Below are 18,717 nucleotides of genomic sequence, written 5' to 3'. Positions count from 1 at the left end.
AGACTCGTCAGTGGTGACTCGGGGATACTCGGAAAAAATCCGAGTGCCTCTTATGTGGGAGTCGAACCTAGGAGCTTCCGATTACTAGTTCGGATGCTCTACCTTTGAGCTCTAGAAGACTCGTTAATGGTGACTCCGGAACACTCGGAAAAAGTCCGAGTCCTTCTTATGGAGGAGTCGAACCTACCACCTTCCGATTACTAGTTCGGATACTCTACACTGAGCTATAGAGGCGACTTGCGGGAGTTAGAACCGTTAAAGAAGGACAACGGTAACACCTTTACTCTATCGTTAGTACTTTGCGACTACTCCAATTTGTTCGCGTTGAGCAACTTTGACGAATTATCTTAAGACTGGATTGATACTAATGCTTTTGAGGTAAAGATAGAGAATGAACGATCTACTACTGAATGATCAAGTTGTCATTAAAAAACGTGAACACGGTTTTTCACGTTAATGTTTTGCAGAGAATGGAAATGAAATGTACTTCAGTGCATGCTGCACGTTGCTGGTGATGCGCTGTAGTTGCTGTCGTTTTAGCTTAAAAAACTCCACGTTAAAAAAACCTTAACACTTAAATCTAAGGGTGATGGTGCTTCTGCGACGAAGTGCGACTGGTTAGTTTTAGTATGAAACTGAAATTTTAGTAAAAAGCCTCCCCAGAAACTAGGAGAAAAAGGTTTTACAGCAGTAAGGAATACTAATAACACTTATTAGTTTTAAGAAAAAAGACGACACTTTTAGTTTTGAAAACATGTTTCGACATGCAGAACCAACTGTCGGCGTCAGTTATATTGTGAGAGTAAATTTGATTATTAAGTTAATATACAAGGTTTTTTCCGAGTATCCCCGAGTCACCTAGCTGGGCCCGGTTGTTCGAAAGCCGATTAACGTAATCCAGGATTAGTGTGAACTTTTGTTTCATGTTTTCAACTTTTTGGTGAAAGTTTCTTTTGCTTATTTTCGTTTTTCAAGATTGACTTCTTCTAATGTAAACTTTTGCCGAATATCAGCGTTGAACAGCATTTGGGAGTAGAGAAATAAACTCCTTGGTTAATTTTTAATCTGAGATTAGCGTTAATCGGCTTTTGAACAACCGGGCCCAGGGGGGTAAATCATCTCTTCACTTGACAAACCATCTCCTTCATTTCAATATAGCGAGTTGCCAATGTCGTTGTTTTAACTTTCTATTAAATGAAATGCCCAAAGTCATGGAATAACGTTTTTGTTTTCGAAGATTTGTAGACGTTGAAGGTTTTGCCGTGACAGACGGAAAATGGCATCATCTTTGCATGGCCCGTTCTTCCAGTGGTGGAATATGGAAATTATACCAAGATGGTATTATCAAAGCATCAGAAACAGGTTTTGCCGCAGATGTTAGGATGGAAAATGGTTACTTAATCATCGGAGCTTTTAAAGGCAACTTGGCTCTCTTTAACATGTGGGATGAATATATCGACGATTTTTTTCTCATAAAAGACCTCACCTGTTCCCAACATTGGACAGGGAATGTTGTACCTTGGCCGGAGGTTCAGTTTTGGCTTGTTGGAAATGTTACAGTCAAGAAATTTTCAATTTGGAAATATTCAGGTGAAAAGACCTTAAATAAGACTGATTTAGATTAATGATTAAAACAATTAAGTGTAGGCTTATTTTAGTTGACGAGCGGTTGGTACACTTTCTCGCGGAAGGTTGGAGAGGAAACAGAAAACAAGGCACAAAGTTGTTTATATCACGTGAAAATATATTTTGTTTTTCTTTTCAGGGTTCAAATCAGCTTTAATTGGGCTTATCCCTGAACACCAGGAAAGGTTAGCGGGATGGTTATGGTGGTCTACAGGTTGCGAGAGGCGATGGGTTCCATGTTACAGGGCTACTGTTGATGGATGGAAAAGTTTCGTATTCCATAATCAATGCGACAACAAGGGGCCGACAGTGACGATAGCCAGAAAAGATTCTTACTTATTTGGAGGCTTCGCAGACGAGAGCTGGAAAAGTAATTTCACTTTTTTTACTTTTTATTGTGTGTCACTTAAAACCTGCTCACATTAACAGCGATGTATCCCATTGTCGGAATTAACAAGTCTCGCATATGACAAGCGTTAGAACTGATTATTGTCTAAAACAAATCGGTGATTGATTGAATCTTGTAAATTTAAGTAACATTACCCTTTTTTCCCAACCATGACACAAACAGTACCTGAAAGAAAATATGTGATTCAAGGAAAATGGTAATTTTTCGTCGGTGTTTAATTCCTGCATTTTTTCGGTACACTCTCCACCCACTGATCAAAAGGGCCTAAAGTATCAAATTGCAAGTTTGTGACGAAGATTGAGTAAAATCCGTCACGTTTTTCTTCACGGCAGAAATCACGTGTTCCTGAATTTACGCCATCGTTCAGTCCTTTGCTCACCGAGAAAAATCGAGAGCAGACTAAGGCGAAGACACGTAGTGTGAGTTTTTATATGGTGGCATTAAACCAAATTGATCAAATTCTTTAGCATACCCGTTTTAGATTGTATATAAATTAAAGTGAGAAAATTTATATAATTTAAATCAGGTCATGGAAACGTTAATTTTGATCGAAGGGCATCTTAGCCCTTAGACTACAACTGGTCACGTATGACAGCCCTGTAATCATTGCATAACTATGAATTAACAAGACCAGAAGAATTCAGTTGTAACAGACGTTGGCAAGTTCGTTTAAGTGTTCTTCTCACCAAAACCTTAATTGCATAGTTCCTGGAAATAATTCTGAAATACAGACGTCATCATGTGTTATCGTCATTCCAGGTTATTCTCGACCTCAAAGCATTCCGTCAACAAGATCATTCCTGTTCAGTTTAAAGCCTTCTGTGACAAGCGGCAATGCTGAAAAATTTATGCTGCTACCAGGGATGGGAAACCAAGCTATTAGAGGTGACAGTAATCGAGGACCGTGTTGGGGTATCAACACCGATGAACTTTGCTTTAACTCTCAAAATGTGACAATAAATCCGAGGGGTGTGTTCGGCAATAACAGTATCGACTCCCTCGGTACCTTTTTCACTGGAGAGCCTTCATTTCAGGCAGATGAAGTCGAGGTTCTTGTATTAGAAGGTATGTTAGTGTAAAATGTACGTAAAGCATGCTTAGCTAAATTTTCCAATTTTATTGTTACCGATTTTGCATTATGGGATTTATGGGATTCATGGTACTTTCTACTCACGCCACAGTTTGTCACAAGGTGTTTCTTTAAGCCTAAGAACTTTATGCATTAGTCTTTCGTTAGTGTCTTGGTTAAGGTCACGTTTAGAGGGTCACTTTGTCACGCCTACCCCAAGTCACGTGAATCTCATTATGTAGTGCAAGGGCGAGGAAAAGAGGGAATGGCATTGCCTTTGAATGGGAATTTGACCCGTGAGGGTGGTGGATTAGACAAAATTTTTACTTTGAACACTTTCCCCACCTCTGGCATTGTGGTGGGGCCGGATTTAGTAAAACTATTGTCCGTGAAAAGAGAGACTGTCCAGTAGAGTGGTTTCACTTCCAGTGCATGAGGATCATGGCTCCACCATGTGGAAAATGGCTGTGTGCCGTTTGCAGAGACAGAAGGCAACGCAGGTTAAGTTTCAATATTTATTTATTTATCGTTTATTTTCTATTCATTTTCTTGCTACGGTAGCGCTTCGTGTGTCGAGGGTTATTTTCTGGGTGGTTTCAGTTGCTACTCTCTGGCTTAAACATCAGCACACGCAAAGTACATTTCTGTTCTTTTTTATAGTTATTCAGCTTATAAAAGAACTTACAATTTGTTTCAGCCCTTTAGCTCAGATTGACTTTGAACATTTTTGTCCTCGAGGTAGGGGGAATTTGATTCCAATTTCAGCTAACGGAGGGTGAGGGAATTGATGCTTTAGTGGCTTCTGTATTTCAGCGGAAGAGACCCAACGTGGTATGTGAAAATAGTTTTAATTGGCATAGTTAAACAAACAACGACTGTCATCAATAACTTCTGGTTCAAAAAGCCCCTTGTTCAAAAGGCGTTGTGCAGCGCCATCTGGACGATAACCACCATCAAATTAAGGCAATTGAGTTTTTCAGTGGATGGGCGATCAGCCCTTCACGCAATTGGAATATAACGAACTATCGCTTCTCCTCCTCTTCCGCTGTGACATTTGAGCCCATTTTTGCGCCTTTCGGGTTTGAACGACAGAGTGCAATTTGGAACAATAATGAAAGCAAGGTGACACACGCTAACACCAACCCGGTGTAGCCAACACATCAAACATGCGCACAATTATTTCGCCCGGTCAATTAGCAGCCATGGACAGCTGTTTCGGCCTTTTAGGCCTCGTCAGCATGGCGTAGCTAACATATCAGGTGGATGTTTTTAGCACCCCTTAAAGTGGTAGTTGGCCACACCGGATTGGTGTTAGCGTGTGTCACCTTGCTTTTATTATTGTTGCAATTTGGAGTTTGCGACCGATGTTGTGTGTAATGTTTCATCGTACTTATAATGGAATACCGGTGTGGCAATACTCTGTTTTCAGATTCTCTCTGCGATCCTCCCTGTAGTGAACATGAAGCTTGTGACAACATCACACAGAAATGCGTTTGCGATCCGACGTTTAGAGACGAAGAAATTTGCAGGTTGAGGCAAGGTGATTCAAAAGAACTTACATGTTCATGAAAGAACCAATTTGCTCCAGTCGGTTCAGAGTGCGTGACTGCGTACTGAAAGATAGCTACATTTAACCCCGAAGCTGATCCATTGTTTAGATTGATGTTAAATCTCTAGGAAAAAGACGAGTTTTTCTAAAGGTTATTTTGCCATAATAGCAAAAAAATGTTTGCTTAAAATAGGTTGAGTAAGTTTTGTTGCCAAACAAAAAGTTAACATGCCTCGCCCTCGGTCCTTTTTCTTTTTCACCACAGAGTTGCAAGCTCATAGAGACGAACACTGCAATTTGAGATGGAATTCGAGTCGAACAGATTGTCGTGGACGACTATTTGCTCGGTATGACGTCACAAGTTCAACTCCAGTCCGCGCATGGCGCTGCTATTATGAAGATGCGCTCAGTGGCGACCGCAGGCGTTTTGGCACTTCAAAGAATTCCATTTGCCATCAAGAGGACTGTAACCTGACGCTTGAGGATCCCTCACCTGAAAGTAAGTCACAGAAAGGAGTGACATTAAAACAGCTCTACACTTGTCGTTTTGCGTATAAGTAAAGGTGGCTCAAAATTTGGTGGTAGATAACCCTTAATAATATACGTGCAATATTTTGAGCGTGCGCTTTGGCTGAGAACAAAACAATTAATCCCAAAGAGTGCAGAAAGTTGAAATTTATTTTCTTTCCCCCGTGGGGGGAACCAAGATCACAAAAAGCTATTATTGGATGTGAGTCCTATAAGATAGAAAGCCATTTTTAATTCAGTTTTATTTTGTCTTATGTTCCTTCTTTTTTTTTTATTCATTTATCAATATCTTAAAACCTTTCGTCGTGAAAGCTGGAGGCCATTTGAGATCTTTCGCCCTGCTGTTTTCGCAGACAAACCTTATTGTGTAATGGTGTCTTCAGTGTAAATGCAAACGGTGGGACAAACACATTCTTCCGTGCTATATTTTACTTAAAAAAGTAAGTGCCTGACTTTTTTGTAACCGTTAATTTTATGAAAATATTAAAATAGACTACTTCTGCCTGCTTGTGTATTGCAGTTTCATGTGCGGTCGCTCCAGAAGATTGTTGCAGACCTTTGGGCATGGAAGGCTATGTCATATCGGATTCACAGATTATTGCTTCGTCTGAACACGATCGTGTTCATGGAGCCCGCAACGCCAGACTTAACTTCCAACCTACTTCTAGCAGGACTGGTGCTTGGTCATCTAAACACTTAACAATCGAGGAGTGGTTACAAGTGGACTTTCAAAAATCAGTTACTGTAGGCAAGGTCGCCACCCAAGGAAGATCTGATCTTCCTCAGTGGGTAAAAACTTATTCCCTCTCTTACAGTATGAACGGAAGTGTTTTCACAGTGCTCCAACAGAATGGCTCAGATAAGGTATGTTTAATTAAATCAATATAAACAGAAGAAAGTTAATCAAGCGTCATGGAAATAGAACGCTCTTACACGCACACAGCATACCTCAGACACCCAAGGGATACATTTATCCAAACTTTGGCCGAGTAGCACATATTTCAACAGAGATATCTCTTGGAGCGTTATTTTCAGTGCTTTCTGTGTTCCCGTAGTTCCCGTCTTAGCGTAGCCCTAGGAATGGAAATAGGCCCTCTCAAGGACGGTCATGCAGATAGAGCATAAAGCGAAAGGAATGAACCTTATGAATTCCGTTCTCAGTGCACTTATAAACAAACACACTGTTCAATTGTGGGAGTTGCTTCGCAAAGCGTTCTTTTGTTTTTGCTGCAATTTGGTATGCTTGTTCTTTTTTTTTTTTGTCGTTAGGTTTTTACGGGTAACTCCGACCAAAACACCATCGTCTGGAACGTGCTGAATCCAGCCATCTTCACACGCTTTATTCGTATTCTTCCCAAGAGTTGGCACCACCATATATCTTTGAGAGCAGAGTTTTACAAGTGCAATGGTAACGTTTATGTTTATTTGTAAGACCTTCTGTTAATGTGTATACGACGGTGTATTGGTATGCAGTAAATTAAATAACATTATCATACAGCGCGTTTCACTCGCTTCTTGTTTTCATTTGAAAATAAGCAACTTCCCAAAAATGCAACCTCTCGCTATCACAAAAACTTCACGATTTGAAGTCGGATAATGTAGATGAAGAGAATCCACGAAATGAACTGTTAGGAGCCGCGTTAAAGCAACGGAGGAAAGGAAGCAATTCACTGGTGTGTGCCCATGTTCTTCTCCACGTACCGTCAGATTTTACCTTGTCATGTTCTTGCCTCCGGAAGAAGGCAAATGTATGTACCAAAAGCCGGTTGTTTTTTTGGCGTTCTCAATACCCGCTTCCGTCTTCGTTGCTTACGTTTAAGCGCACTAATCGCTATTCTGTGTGATCGAGTACAGACAATGGCTTAACTGAGTGAAAGTAAGTTTATTAAAATTTGGTAAGAGCAGAACACGTACTCAAATAACAGCCTTCTCGCGGAACTTGAACGGTGATCCATTGTTTTGATCAATTCTGGGTCATTTTCCCTTATTTTTAAAATTTTCTTTGAGGAACTCACGTCCAAAATTGCGGGTTACAAGATGGTCGTTTCTTTTGAACTTATGACCTGCCTTCTGTCAGGTGACCTCACTCCATTCCTGAATCTGACGTCAACGACTGTGGTTCCGTTGTCATGGTTCTGAAGGAGTGGGGCGAAATCTTGAAATCTTGCCACAGGGCCAGGAAGGTTGAAATACAGATGTAGTTACCATATTTATTGAGTCATAATTGTTATCATTTTCCCTATTTTTTGGCATTCGGACACTTCGGTCTTGACTTCCTAGATGTCAACGATGACTCTTTTGTCTCCCTTGCCTTGCTTTCTTGTGAACCTAAGTCCTGCAAGATAGTCTTTTACTTTCTATTAACAGCAACTGATTTTTTTGCACAAACGTACAACCTTTTTGAAGTTGATGACCTCTTGTCCGATTCCGAATATTTATGGACGTTCGATGATGTCCACAACATCAAGGACGAACATGGTCAAATATGGGCTCAATCCAATCGTGGCGCCCTTAAACAAACTGCAGGAGTTCGCAGGCGAGCCGTACAAGCATCTGGGGGTGCACAGCACATCCGAATTGGCGTTGATCAGGCCGATGTATTCACTAAGCCAGTAAATAAAGAAGGCACAATAAGCCTGTGGGTTAAATATCAAAGCAAAGGACCTGGTATTGCACAGACGTTCCTCTCTGTTGGCCGTGAAGACGAAAAGGGAATACATCTTTATCAGGGCAATGGAAGCAGAGAAGAACTCACGCTTCTACTGAGAGCTTCTTTTAGGTCATGTTCGTTTACGTTTGGCGTTCCCCAACGAGTATGGACACATTTGGTATACTCAAAGAGCGGTTGGCCTAATAAGCTCAAAATATACCGCAATGGGTACTTACTCACCGAGGCGAGTGTGGTACAAAATTGTCAGGATCGAAACGTATCGCGAGGTGATAAAAACATTTTTCTCGGTTCAAGTCAGCTTCCTGCAGCCAAGTTTGATGACTTTGTGGTTTGGAAAAAGACGCTGACAGATTTGCAGGTTGAAAAATTGTTCAAGTTTTACAAAGGTAACTCATTTCACACCCTCGAGTTTAACTACACGACCTTAAAGGGAAATAAGTTTAGAATTTAACGGGCTGAACTTGAAAGCGACTTCTTACGGAGTCGTTCAAATTTCGAAACGATGCATTTCAAGTATGAAAGGAGAATTTCCCCCTCCCCCTTAAAAAAGACTTCCTCTCTTAGAGCAGAGGGGTACAATCCCGTTAACGTCTTTGAGTTCGTTCTAGAATAGATGCATCGGTGACCTTCATCGGATATTACTGACGACCTGTCATTGATAATAATAGATTAGGACACTCTAGATACCGTTTCTTGAATCTGCCGATCCAAAGATAACAATTTTTCATTGCTTTATCCTTAGGTGCTGCTAACCTTCACATCAATGTAAGTTTGGAGATAATTGGAGAGACCTTGCAACCAGAGTTAATGAACAGAGAATCGGCCATGTTTCAAAACAAAACATCTTGGCTGGAGAGTGAGGTTAGTCATTGGCACCACATCGGTTAGAAAAAACCCGAATATCTCCAAACAAGATGTGTTGCATTATTGTGATGCAATAAGTTACCTTAGCAACGGGAAAGCCCAGAAAAAACATCCTATATTTTGGATTTAGTTGCTCATATCTCAAAAACGAACTCGGTGACCACCCTTTTTTATTGCTGAAAAGAGATTGGAAGGCCACGATGAAACTTTCGGCAAACTTTAAAAGAATTCTGTTAAGCAGATTCAGAGCCACCTTAAAAAATCACAGAATTAAGATGGCTCTGAATCCGCTAGACAGAATTTTTTTAAACTTTGCAGAAAGTTTCATCTTGCCCCTCTGATTACTTTTCAGAAATGAAAAATGGGGGCCCCAGAGTTCGTTTTTGAGATATAAGCAACTAAAGACAAAGTAAGGGGTGTTTTTTACGGGGCTTGCCTGTTGCCACGGTGACATATTACGTCACAACAATGACTGTCTCTTGTTCAGCAAACTGATTCGTGTTTCATTTGGTACCACAATACTGCTAATACATGATACAACGTTGTGGTGCCGATCACTTGGAAGAGTTGAAACTGGTTTGAGCCACCTTACATTTCCCATTTAATTTCTACCTTATATTGGTTTTGCATTATTTCTTCACTTGTTGATTGGCTGATACCTGAAAATCTCCCACCACGATGTCAGCCAATCGAACGTGAGTAATTGTTTTGCGTGTGTTTTCCCGCGCTTTGCGCCGGTTGCGTGTTTTTGCTTTGCTTCATGATTGCTTTATTTGTCTGGCTTATTTGCACAATTTCAAATTTTAAAAAAAAATCTCCTTTCAAGGATGAAGGAGATTATATCAACGAATTATTTACCAATTAATCCAATTGCGCAGTAAAGCACACCCGGTGAAGTCATACGAGCCGTACTGTCTGAAAATGTAATAAACCTGCTAATCTTGAAAGTGTGGGATCTTTGTTTGCACCAGATCAAACGCCTTCACAAGGAACCTTCAATTTCAAGAATCGACAACTTTTTGTTCTGGTAAGAGGAGCTTCAACTTGCAGATCTCAATAATCAGTTACTGAATGAAATCATTGATAACATAAAGTTCTGATAAAAGAAATAAAATAGGTTTTTTCACACTTTGATATACATTTTGTGTCAATGCTCGTTGAACATTTCTGTGTGAAGACGAAAGTGAGATATTCCCAGAGCACGCGAGGACCTTTGAGCCTCAGCACGTCCTTACACAGTTCTACCTTTGTTTAGCAAGAACTGCAGCCTTTGGCGATCAAGAAATGTTGAGATGTGTGTCTCCAGCTAATCCACCCTTCTGGCCCCCTTCAGGGTCTTAAATCTTAAAGTGCCCCTGTGATAAAAAAAAAAACCACTTCCTTTTTTCCCTCAGATTTTGAAAGTGTGTTTGCGTAACACCTGACTGGCAAAATTTTGAGCTTTGATTTTTATCCAAAGGCCGTTTACTTTGAGTGTAAGTTTTGGATTTCACGGTCCGCCATTACGCACGTTCAAAACTGACCGATTGGACCTCAGACGGTTGGATCCAGGGAAAAGTGACGTGAGAGGCTCACTAGCTTACTAGCTTAAGATTTCAGCGTGTGAACGCAGCTTATTATATAAACAAAGCAAGAATTTAAAAGTCTGAAAGCCCAAAACCCCCGTGCTGCATATTAATTCTGCGGCGTACAAACGTATTGCACTCTTAAACAAGTGAGCCTTTGACGTCATTTTCTCCTCGATCCAGCTCTCGCAAGAACATAATGTTAGTAATGGCGGACCATTAAATAGGAAAATTACAGTTAAAATAAAGAGGTGTCTTTTTGAAATCAAGACTTAAAACGTGGGTCACTTAGTGTTTTGTTAACATAGGTTTGAAATCCATAGAAAAATATGAATTGATTTTTTGGTCACAGGGGCACTTTAAGTAGCTAACCTCAGGTTAACACAACCTCGTTGTTGATGAGGAGAGACGACAATGGAGACTCTGGGAACGAGAATGAAGTTACCACGCCCTGCAACCTAGTTCCCAGGGCCTTTATCAAAAACATAAAACAAACAGCGGCTACAAACATAATGATAAAGCGCATTTTACTTTTGTTTTGATGTTTCGTGTGCTACAACCGTCACTTCTGAAGATGTATGTTGTAGCATACGAAACGTCAAGTCAAAAGTAATATGCGCTTTATCATCGTGTTCGTAGCCTCTGTTTGTTTTATGTTTTTGATTAAGTTGAAATGGCCAAAGAGCAAGAATATTTAAAAAGAAAATATTTTTTAAATATACATACCCTAACGGCCCACTGCTATTGAAAAAGACATTTCTTCTCTTCAGGAGTTTAGCCGATCTGGCCGTCAACTTCACAGTGAAATTTAAGGGGACTGGATACGATGAAATCGAGCCACTTGAGACAAGCCTCAAGGAACAAAGCATGCTGGGTAGCATCCCGGTTAAACTTGTTGCCATGGAAGCAAATGACGGTAAGCAAACCAGGATTTGCCCCCCTGAAGGGAGGTCGGTCACGTTGTTTAAACGGCCAATTATTTCAGTTCAGAACGGAGCTTTATATATAGTTGGTCAGCGCCTGTGATCTTCATGTTTGGTGCCTGGGCACTGATTATGAAACGGTATTATTGCCAAGAGTACCTCATTACAACAAGGTTTAAGCCGGATAAGCTCTTGACAGCGAGCTTTCGTTGTTTTAGCGGATACGCACGTAAAAACGATTACGACAATGAACCAGATTTGGGCGCATGGATTCTATGTATGTTTTAACTTTATTTGATTATTAAGCGCAAAACAAGCGTTGTATTAGGCATGCAACTTTCGTTTGTCGGTTGGCGCTGTTTGTGCCATTCAGTGTTTTTTTTATTCTGAGGCCTTTGCTTGGAAACTAAAAACCAAAGACTAGATTACCTGAGTAAGGCTTGACCAGTTCTCAACATTGTTTCTTTTCAGTTCTATCGTGTTTTCTTTCAACCTCGTTCCCAGGGTCTCTATTCTTTGCCTCCATTGTCGTTGAGAGAAGAGAGACCCTGGCAACGAGGTTTGTTTTCCTTATGACTTATATGTGTTATTGACTTTCTGCAGTTTACATCCAACCTCTTCTTGTTACAACCCAAAAGATAACTAATACCACTTTATCCGTCTCCTGGAGCGAGCCTCAAGACCTAATACATGGCATTTATTCGGTGACCTTCATCGGATATTACTGACGACCTGTCATTGATAATAATAGATTAGGACACTCTAGATACCGTTCCTTGAATCTGCCGATCTAAAGGTGACAATTTTTCATTGCTTTGTCCTTAGGTGCTGCTAACCTTCACATCAATGTAAGTTTGGAGATAATTGGAGAGACCTTGTATCCAGAGTTGATGAACAGAGAATCGGCCATGTTTCAAAACAAAACATCTTGGCTGGAGAGTGAGGTAACTCATCGGCACCACATGTGTTAGAAAAAACCCGAATATTTCCAAACAAGATGTGATCATTATTGTGATGCAATAAGTTACCTTGGCAAAGGGAAAGCCCAGAAAAAACACCCTATTTTTTTGGATTTAGTTGCTCATATCTCAAAAACGAACCCGGTGACCCTCTTTTTTATTGCTGAAAAGAGATTGGAAGGCCACGATGAAACTTTCCGTAAACGTTAAAAGAATTCTGTCGAGCAGATTCAGAGCCACCCTAAAAAATCACTGAATTAAGATGACTCTGAATCCGCTAGACAGAATTTTTTTAAACTTTTCAGAAAGTTTCATCTTGCCCCTCTGATTACTTTTCAGAAATGAACAATGGGGGTCCCAGAGTTCGTTTTTGAGATATAAGCAACTAAAGACAAAATAAGGGGTGTTTTTTACGCGGCTTGCCCGTTGCCACGGTGACATATTACGTCACAAAAATGACTGTCTCTTGTTCAGCAAAAATTCGTAATTCATTTGGTACCACAATACTGCTAATACATGATACAACGTTGTGGTGCCGATCACTTGGAAGCGTTGAAACTGGTTTGAGCCACCTTACATTTCCCATTTAATTTCTACCTTATATTGTTTTTGCATTATTTCTTCACTTGTTGATTGGCTGATACCTGAAAATCTCCCACCACGATGTCAGCCAATCGAACGTGAGTAACTGTTTTGCGTGTGTTTTCCCGCGCTTTGCGCCGGTTGCGTGTTTTTGCTTTGCTTCATGATTGCTTTATTTGTCTGGCTTACTTGCACAATTTCAAATTTTTGAAAAAACTCTCCTTTCAAGGATGAAGGAGATTGTGTCAACGAATTATTTACCAATGAATTCAATTGCGCAGTAAAGCACACCCGATGAAGTCATACGAGCCGTACTGTCTGAAAATGTAATTCTAAACCTGCTAATCTTGAAAGAGTGGGATCTTTGTTTGCACCAGATCAAACGCCTTCACAAGGAACCTTCAATTTCAAGAATCGACAACTTTTTGTTCTGGTAAGAGGAGCTTCAACTTGCAGATCTCAATAATCAGTTACTGAATGAAATCATTGATAACATAAAGTTCTGATAAAAGAAATAAAATAGGTTTTTTCACACTTTGATATACATTTTGTGTCAATGCTCGTTGAACATTTCTGTGTGAAGACGAAAGTGAGATGTTCCCAGAGCACGCGAGGACCTTTGAGCCTCAACACGTCCTTACACAGTTCTACCTTTGTTTAGCAAGAACTGCAGCCTTTGGCGATCAAGAAATGTTGAGATGTGTGTCTCCAGCTAATCCGCCCTTCTGGCCCCCTTCAGGGTCTTAAATCTTAAGTAGCTAACCTCAGGTTAACACAACCTCGTTCCCAGGGCCTCTTTGTTGATGAGGAGAGACGACAATGGAGACCCTGGGAACGAGGATGAAGTTACCACGCCCTGCAACCTAGTTCCCAGGGCCTTTATCAAAAACATAAAACAAACAGCGGCTACAAACATAATGATAAAGCGCATTTTACTTTTGTTTTGACGTTTCGTGTGCTACAACCGTCACTTCTGAAGATGTATGTTGTAGCATACGAAACGTCAAGTCAAAAGTAATATGCGCTTTATCATCGTGTTCGTAGCCTTTGTTTGTTTTATGTTTTTGATTAAGTTGAAATGGCCAAAGAGCAAGAATATTTAAAAAGAAAATATTTTTTTTAATATACATACCCCAACGGCCCACTGCTATTGAAAAAGACATTTCTTCTCTTCAGGAGTTTAGCCGATCTGGCCGTCAACTTCACAGTGAAATTTAAGGGGACTGGATACGATGAAATCGAGCCACTTGAGACAAGCCTCAAGGAACAAAGCATGCTGGGTAGCATCCCGGTTAAACTTGTTGCCATGGAAGCAAATGACGGTAAGCAAACCAGGATTTGCCCCCCTGAAGGGAGGTCGGTCACGTTGTTTAAACGGCCAATTATTTCAGTTCAGAACGGAGCTTTATATATAGTTGGTCAGCGCCTGTGATCTTCATGTTTGGTGCCTGGGCACTGATTATGAAACGGTATTATTGCCAAGAGTACCTCATTACAACAAGGTTTAAGCCGGATAAGCTCTTGACAGCGAGCTTTCGTTGTTTTAGCGGATATGCACGTAAAAACGATTACGACAATGAACCAGATTTGGGCGCATGGATTCTATGTATGTTTTAACTTTATTTGATTATTAAGCGCAAGACAAGGGTTGTATTAGGCATGCAACTTCCGTTTGTCGGTTGGCGCTGTTTGAACCATTCAGTATTTTTTTTTATTCTGAGGCCTCGGAAACTAAAAACCAAAGACTAGATTACCTGAGTAAGGGCTGACCAGTTCTCAACATTGTTTCTTTTCAGTTCTTTCGTGTTTTCTTTCAACTTCGTTTCCAGGGTCTCTATTCTTTGCCTCCATTGTCGTTGAGAGAAGAGAGACCCTGGCAACGAGGTTGGTTTTCCTTATGACTTCATTGTGTTATTGACTTTCTGCAGTTTACATCCAACCTCTTCTTGTTACAACCCAAAAGATAACTAATACCACTTTATCCGTCTCCTGGAGCGAGCCTCAAGACCTAACACATGGCATTTATTCCGGGGTTGAGATTTTCTATCGCTTGAATGAGTCAGAGGAAAAACATAACGTCATGGTGGAACAGTGGTCTCCATTATATGAGATTAGGAATCTTCAGCCGTATTCCTGGTACGCAATTAGTGTCAGGCCCCACACCCTCGAGGGCACAGGAAAAGTAAGCGAGGAGATCTTGGCACGAACAAAGGATGGCTGTAAGGGAAAACATTGATACAGTTGTTGCTTGTTGCTTGAGTGGTTTTCAATTGAGTGTCGAAAGTAATTAGTGAATTACTTTGGTTTATGATTACTTCACTCAGTGATTGGTTTAAAGTTCTCACGCCACTTTCTCAACCAATCAGAAGTGAAACAAAAACCAATCGTGGCTTGCGCGTGCACATTTTCCCACGCTTTGTGTCGGCTACGTGTAATTACTTCGAGTTTTGATTGGTTAACTGGATTGTCTCCGACCTTTTTGATTGGCCAAAGTAATTACTTTGGTTTTGGTTTTACGACACTCAATTGAAAACTGCTCTATTTTTGGGTTTCCTGATTTAATTAGGCTGCAAGTATTTGTCTTATATCGGCGGATCCAACGCGAAAGTGGAAATGTAAACAGGGCAATTTTGGTCTCACTTTAGAAAGTACTAGTTCGCGCACCGTAGGTTCGGGCTTTCTGGTATTCTCGCACAACATGCTACTGTTTACGTAACGTAGGAGAATGAAAAGGCTGCCGGCGGTCTGTTTATCAATTTAATGATACAAGTTTGTTTTTTTTATGATTTCAGTGCCCACATCATTTCCTTTAAACGTTGATGGCTTTCTCGGCGAGTTCGAAGACATCATCGTAACGTGGAGTCCAGTTCCCGTTAATCATCAGCGTGGGGTTATTCAAGGTTATCACATTGTTTATGTGGCTCAACCTTCTGGCATTCAACAGAACCTGACAGTCACTGCAAATAAAACGCGAGTGAAACTGCAAAACCTGAAAATATACACACTGTACACAATTGCGGTAGCTGCCTTCACTGTCGCCGGTCAAGGTCCGTCAAGTCCAGAGGTTGAGGTTCGATCGGCAGAGAGTGGTAAGAGACGTCCGATAGTTTGAATTTGTGATTGACCGACTGATTGACTGACTAAAGGACTGATGGACTGCATTGTTTCCTTTGAACGGTGTCCCACTTTCCATTCGATTGATTGATTCATTGATTGATTGATTGATTGATTGATTGATTGATTGATTGATTGATTGATTGATAGCTTGATTAATTGATCGATCGATGGACCGACCATCGATTGACAGGTAGATTGATTTGCCATGCTTTTTTATATCAGTTCCAAGCCAACCACCTCCGATAATATTGGCACACAGCACGAATTTCAACAGTGTCACGGTGACATGGAAAGCTGTCCCAAAGAACTATTCAGGTGGAGTTATCAAGGCTTACGGCGTGAAGATTGAGGGTCGCTCAAACAGACATGGATATCTATATACCTGTAGCAATAGTTTTAACATCGTAATCCAAGGTCTGGAAAAGGCAAAGGTTTACAAATTAAGTATTGCTGGCTATACATCAAAAGGAAGGGGAAACGTCAGTGAATACATGACAGTTCAAACTAATATTGGTGGTAAGTTGTAAAAAAGTAAAACATTCTCTCTTCCCAAGGTCTTCTATAATCAAGAAAACGTCATCAAGCAAAGAAGAACTCCTAAACAACCGATAAAATACGTAAATCGACTGTCCGCTCTTTTTGTCTAATAACCTTTTAGGAACAAAAAAAAATGTTTTCCTTTTTTTTCTCATTCATCTCCATGGAACCCAGAGCCCATGGCTAACATTTGGCAGACATCTAAAATCTTTGGTTGTCATCTAAGATTTGATTGCTCATAATTTGTTATCTCCATATCATTCCGCAGTTCAAATGTATGCCATTTCATTTCATTGTTATTTTGTTATTTTTTGTTATTTATTTTTTGTTCGAGCAGGTTGAAGTTTTGGCAGCTATTCAGATGATGTGGACCTGCTATACCCACCCACCCATATACACACAGAGGACAGCCACAACACCGGGAACTTCATCCCCTACTCTTCTCGAATAGTGTGTGGGTTCTTTAACGTCCCACAGGGAACTAATGAACATGGAAGTTATTTGTGAGACGGGACCTCCGGCTTATCGTCCTTATCCGAGAAGACTTGAAAGTGTAGCCATTTGCCGATGTAATTACAAAGGCAGCACTTTCTCCTCAGTTATTTAAAGACCCTGAGTGTTGGTCCGGCCGGAGTCGCACTCACGGCCTCCCGCATGGCAGCCCGGTGCTCAACCAACTGAGCCACCTGAGATAGCACCTCCTGCTCGGGCTCGATAGCTAAGAGGATTACAGAGCGCAATCGCAGGGTTAGAGGGTCGAAGCCCACCCAAGCCTGCTTGGTTGAGCATCGGGCTGTCACGCGGGAGGTTGCGGGTTCGAATCCTGGCTGGATCAACACTCAGGATCTTAAAATGTCTGAGGTTAAGTGCTCCCATGTCATTTCATCTGCAAATGGTTAGACTTTCCAGTCTTCTCACATAAGGACTATAAACCGTGGGCCCCGTTTCTCAAATATCTTTCATGCTCGTAAGTTCCCTTTGGGACGTTACATGCAAAAACCCACACAATATTTGAGAAGAGTAGGGGATGGGGTCCCAGGTGTTGTGGCTGTCCTTTGGGAGTGTATAGCTGAACAGTTGCCAAAACCTCAACCTGCTCAAACAAATAAATAGCAGAACAACAAACTATTAAGTTGTTTATCCAACTGTGATAATCTTATCACACTCATTTCGGCATAATTTGTTATTTTGAACGCAGCCTGCCGAGCCCTTGGCATGGAGAACGGGAGTATCAGCAACAGTCAGATTACTGCGTCATCATCGTTATCGTATCCTCCAACACCTCCACATACAAACCTTCATGATGCAAAAAATGCTCGCTTGAACTACCGCGGAGCTTGGAGGGCAGCCTCGGATGACACCGAACCGTGGCTTCAAATCGATCTTGTGGCGGTGGTGACAATCACAAAGATAGCAACTCAAGGACGATTTGATGAGGATTACTGGGTCACAAATTATTCTTTGAGCTATAGCCGTGATTCGCAGCAGTTTTTTAAAGAGTATAGGCAATCTGCTGTTATCAAGGTCAGTATCATGTTTCTTTCGAGACTTTCTGTAACACAATCGCTTCCCGTATGCACCTTGGCCCTGCGCATGCGTTTGTAGTATTACCAAGACTTAATCTCTACACGCCTTTCCACAGTACTTTCAGGGTAACTGGGATAGAAACGCAATTGCAGTAAATGTGCTCATTCCAGTCATCAAGGCCCGCTACGTTCGCATTTTGCCAAAGGCTTGGCACAGTTGGGCGTCCATGAGATTGGAACTCTACTCTTGCAATTATGGTACGTATGACAACATGAATTCTGTTAGCAACCTTGAAAATCGATTTGCGTTTCCTTCCTTTTAAACATGAAGACGCGCTATAATAGGAGTTGCTTGCTCCGTTTTGTTCGAATTCATTCAAGCACGACTGGCGATCCAAGATGGCGATCAACAAAAACGGAGTTCTCGAAAACGATATTTTCAGGGCGAAAAAACGCCCGTCTACACGAGCAGTTTTTATGTGACAATTTTATGTGGCAAATACACTTGATCGCGCAGATGGCACAGCAAAAAATTCTTGACAATTCGCAGTTAAGTGGGTCGGCAATGCCTTTGGATAGCAGAGATAAAGCAGAAAGAAGATGAGGTTGCCTGATCGTTCTCAAATGGCGGTCACTGAGAGGCAAAAATTTGCCATCTTTTATATCACGAGTCGTCTACACGAGCCATTTTTCGTATTTGACAATTTGACATCGCTCGGAATAGCAAAAATACGTGTTAAAGTTGATTCACTTTAAACTAAATTCTGCCATAATATGTGACCATCGCATTTC

At 41.0% G+C, this 18,717-nt stretch overlaps 1 protein-coding gene across 1 annotated transcript in view; it reads left to right on the top strand.

The window, feature by feature from the left end:
* Positions 1–18,717, top strand: part of LOC137984479 (uncharacterized) — a 40,132-nt gene that overhangs the window by 6,286 nt on the left and 15,129 nt on the right. Inside the window, exons 4-21 of the mRNA XM_068831650.1 lie at positions 1,238–1,590; positions 1,766–1,996; positions 2,795–3,100; positions 4,534–4,644; positions 4,919–5,152; positions 7,549–8,238; positions 8,595–8,713; positions 9,688–9,743; positions 11,052–11,197; positions 11,808–11,897; positions 12,030–12,148; positions 13,123–13,178; positions 13,922–14,067; positions 14,674–14,964; positions 15,538–15,834; positions 16,085–16,378; positions 17,598–17,923; positions 18,042–18,183. Of these exons, the coding sequence (XP_068687751.1) occupies positions 1,238–1,590; positions 1,766–1,996; positions 2,795–3,100; positions 4,534–4,644; positions 4,919–5,152; positions 7,549–8,238; positions 8,595–8,713; positions 9,688–9,743; positions 11,052–11,197; positions 11,808–11,897; positions 12,030–12,148; positions 13,123–13,178; positions 13,922–14,067; positions 14,674–14,964; positions 15,538–15,834; positions 16,085–16,378; positions 17,598–17,923; positions 18,042–18,183 (4,007 nt within the window). The remainder of the gene's footprint in view (positions 1–1,237; positions 1,591–1,765; positions 1,997–2,794; positions 3,101–4,533; positions 4,645–4,918; positions 5,153–7,548; positions 8,239–8,594; positions 8,714–9,687; positions 9,744–11,051; positions 11,198–11,807; positions 11,898–12,029; positions 12,149–13,122; positions 13,179–13,921; positions 14,068–14,673; positions 14,965–15,537; positions 15,835–16,084; positions 16,379–17,597; positions 17,924–18,041; positions 18,184–18,717) is intronic.

Source organism: Montipora foliosa, chromosome 14 (genome assembly GCF_036669935.1).
Source record: "Montipora foliosa isolate CH-2021 chromosome 14, ASM3666993v2, whole genome shotgun sequence".
Classification (NCBI taxonomy): Eukaryota; Metazoa; Cnidaria; class Anthozoa; order Scleractinia; family Acroporidae; genus Montipora; species Montipora foliosa.
The sequence above is the reverse complement of the archived record's forward strand: the minus strand, read 5'-3'. Positions and strand labels throughout refer to the sequence as shown.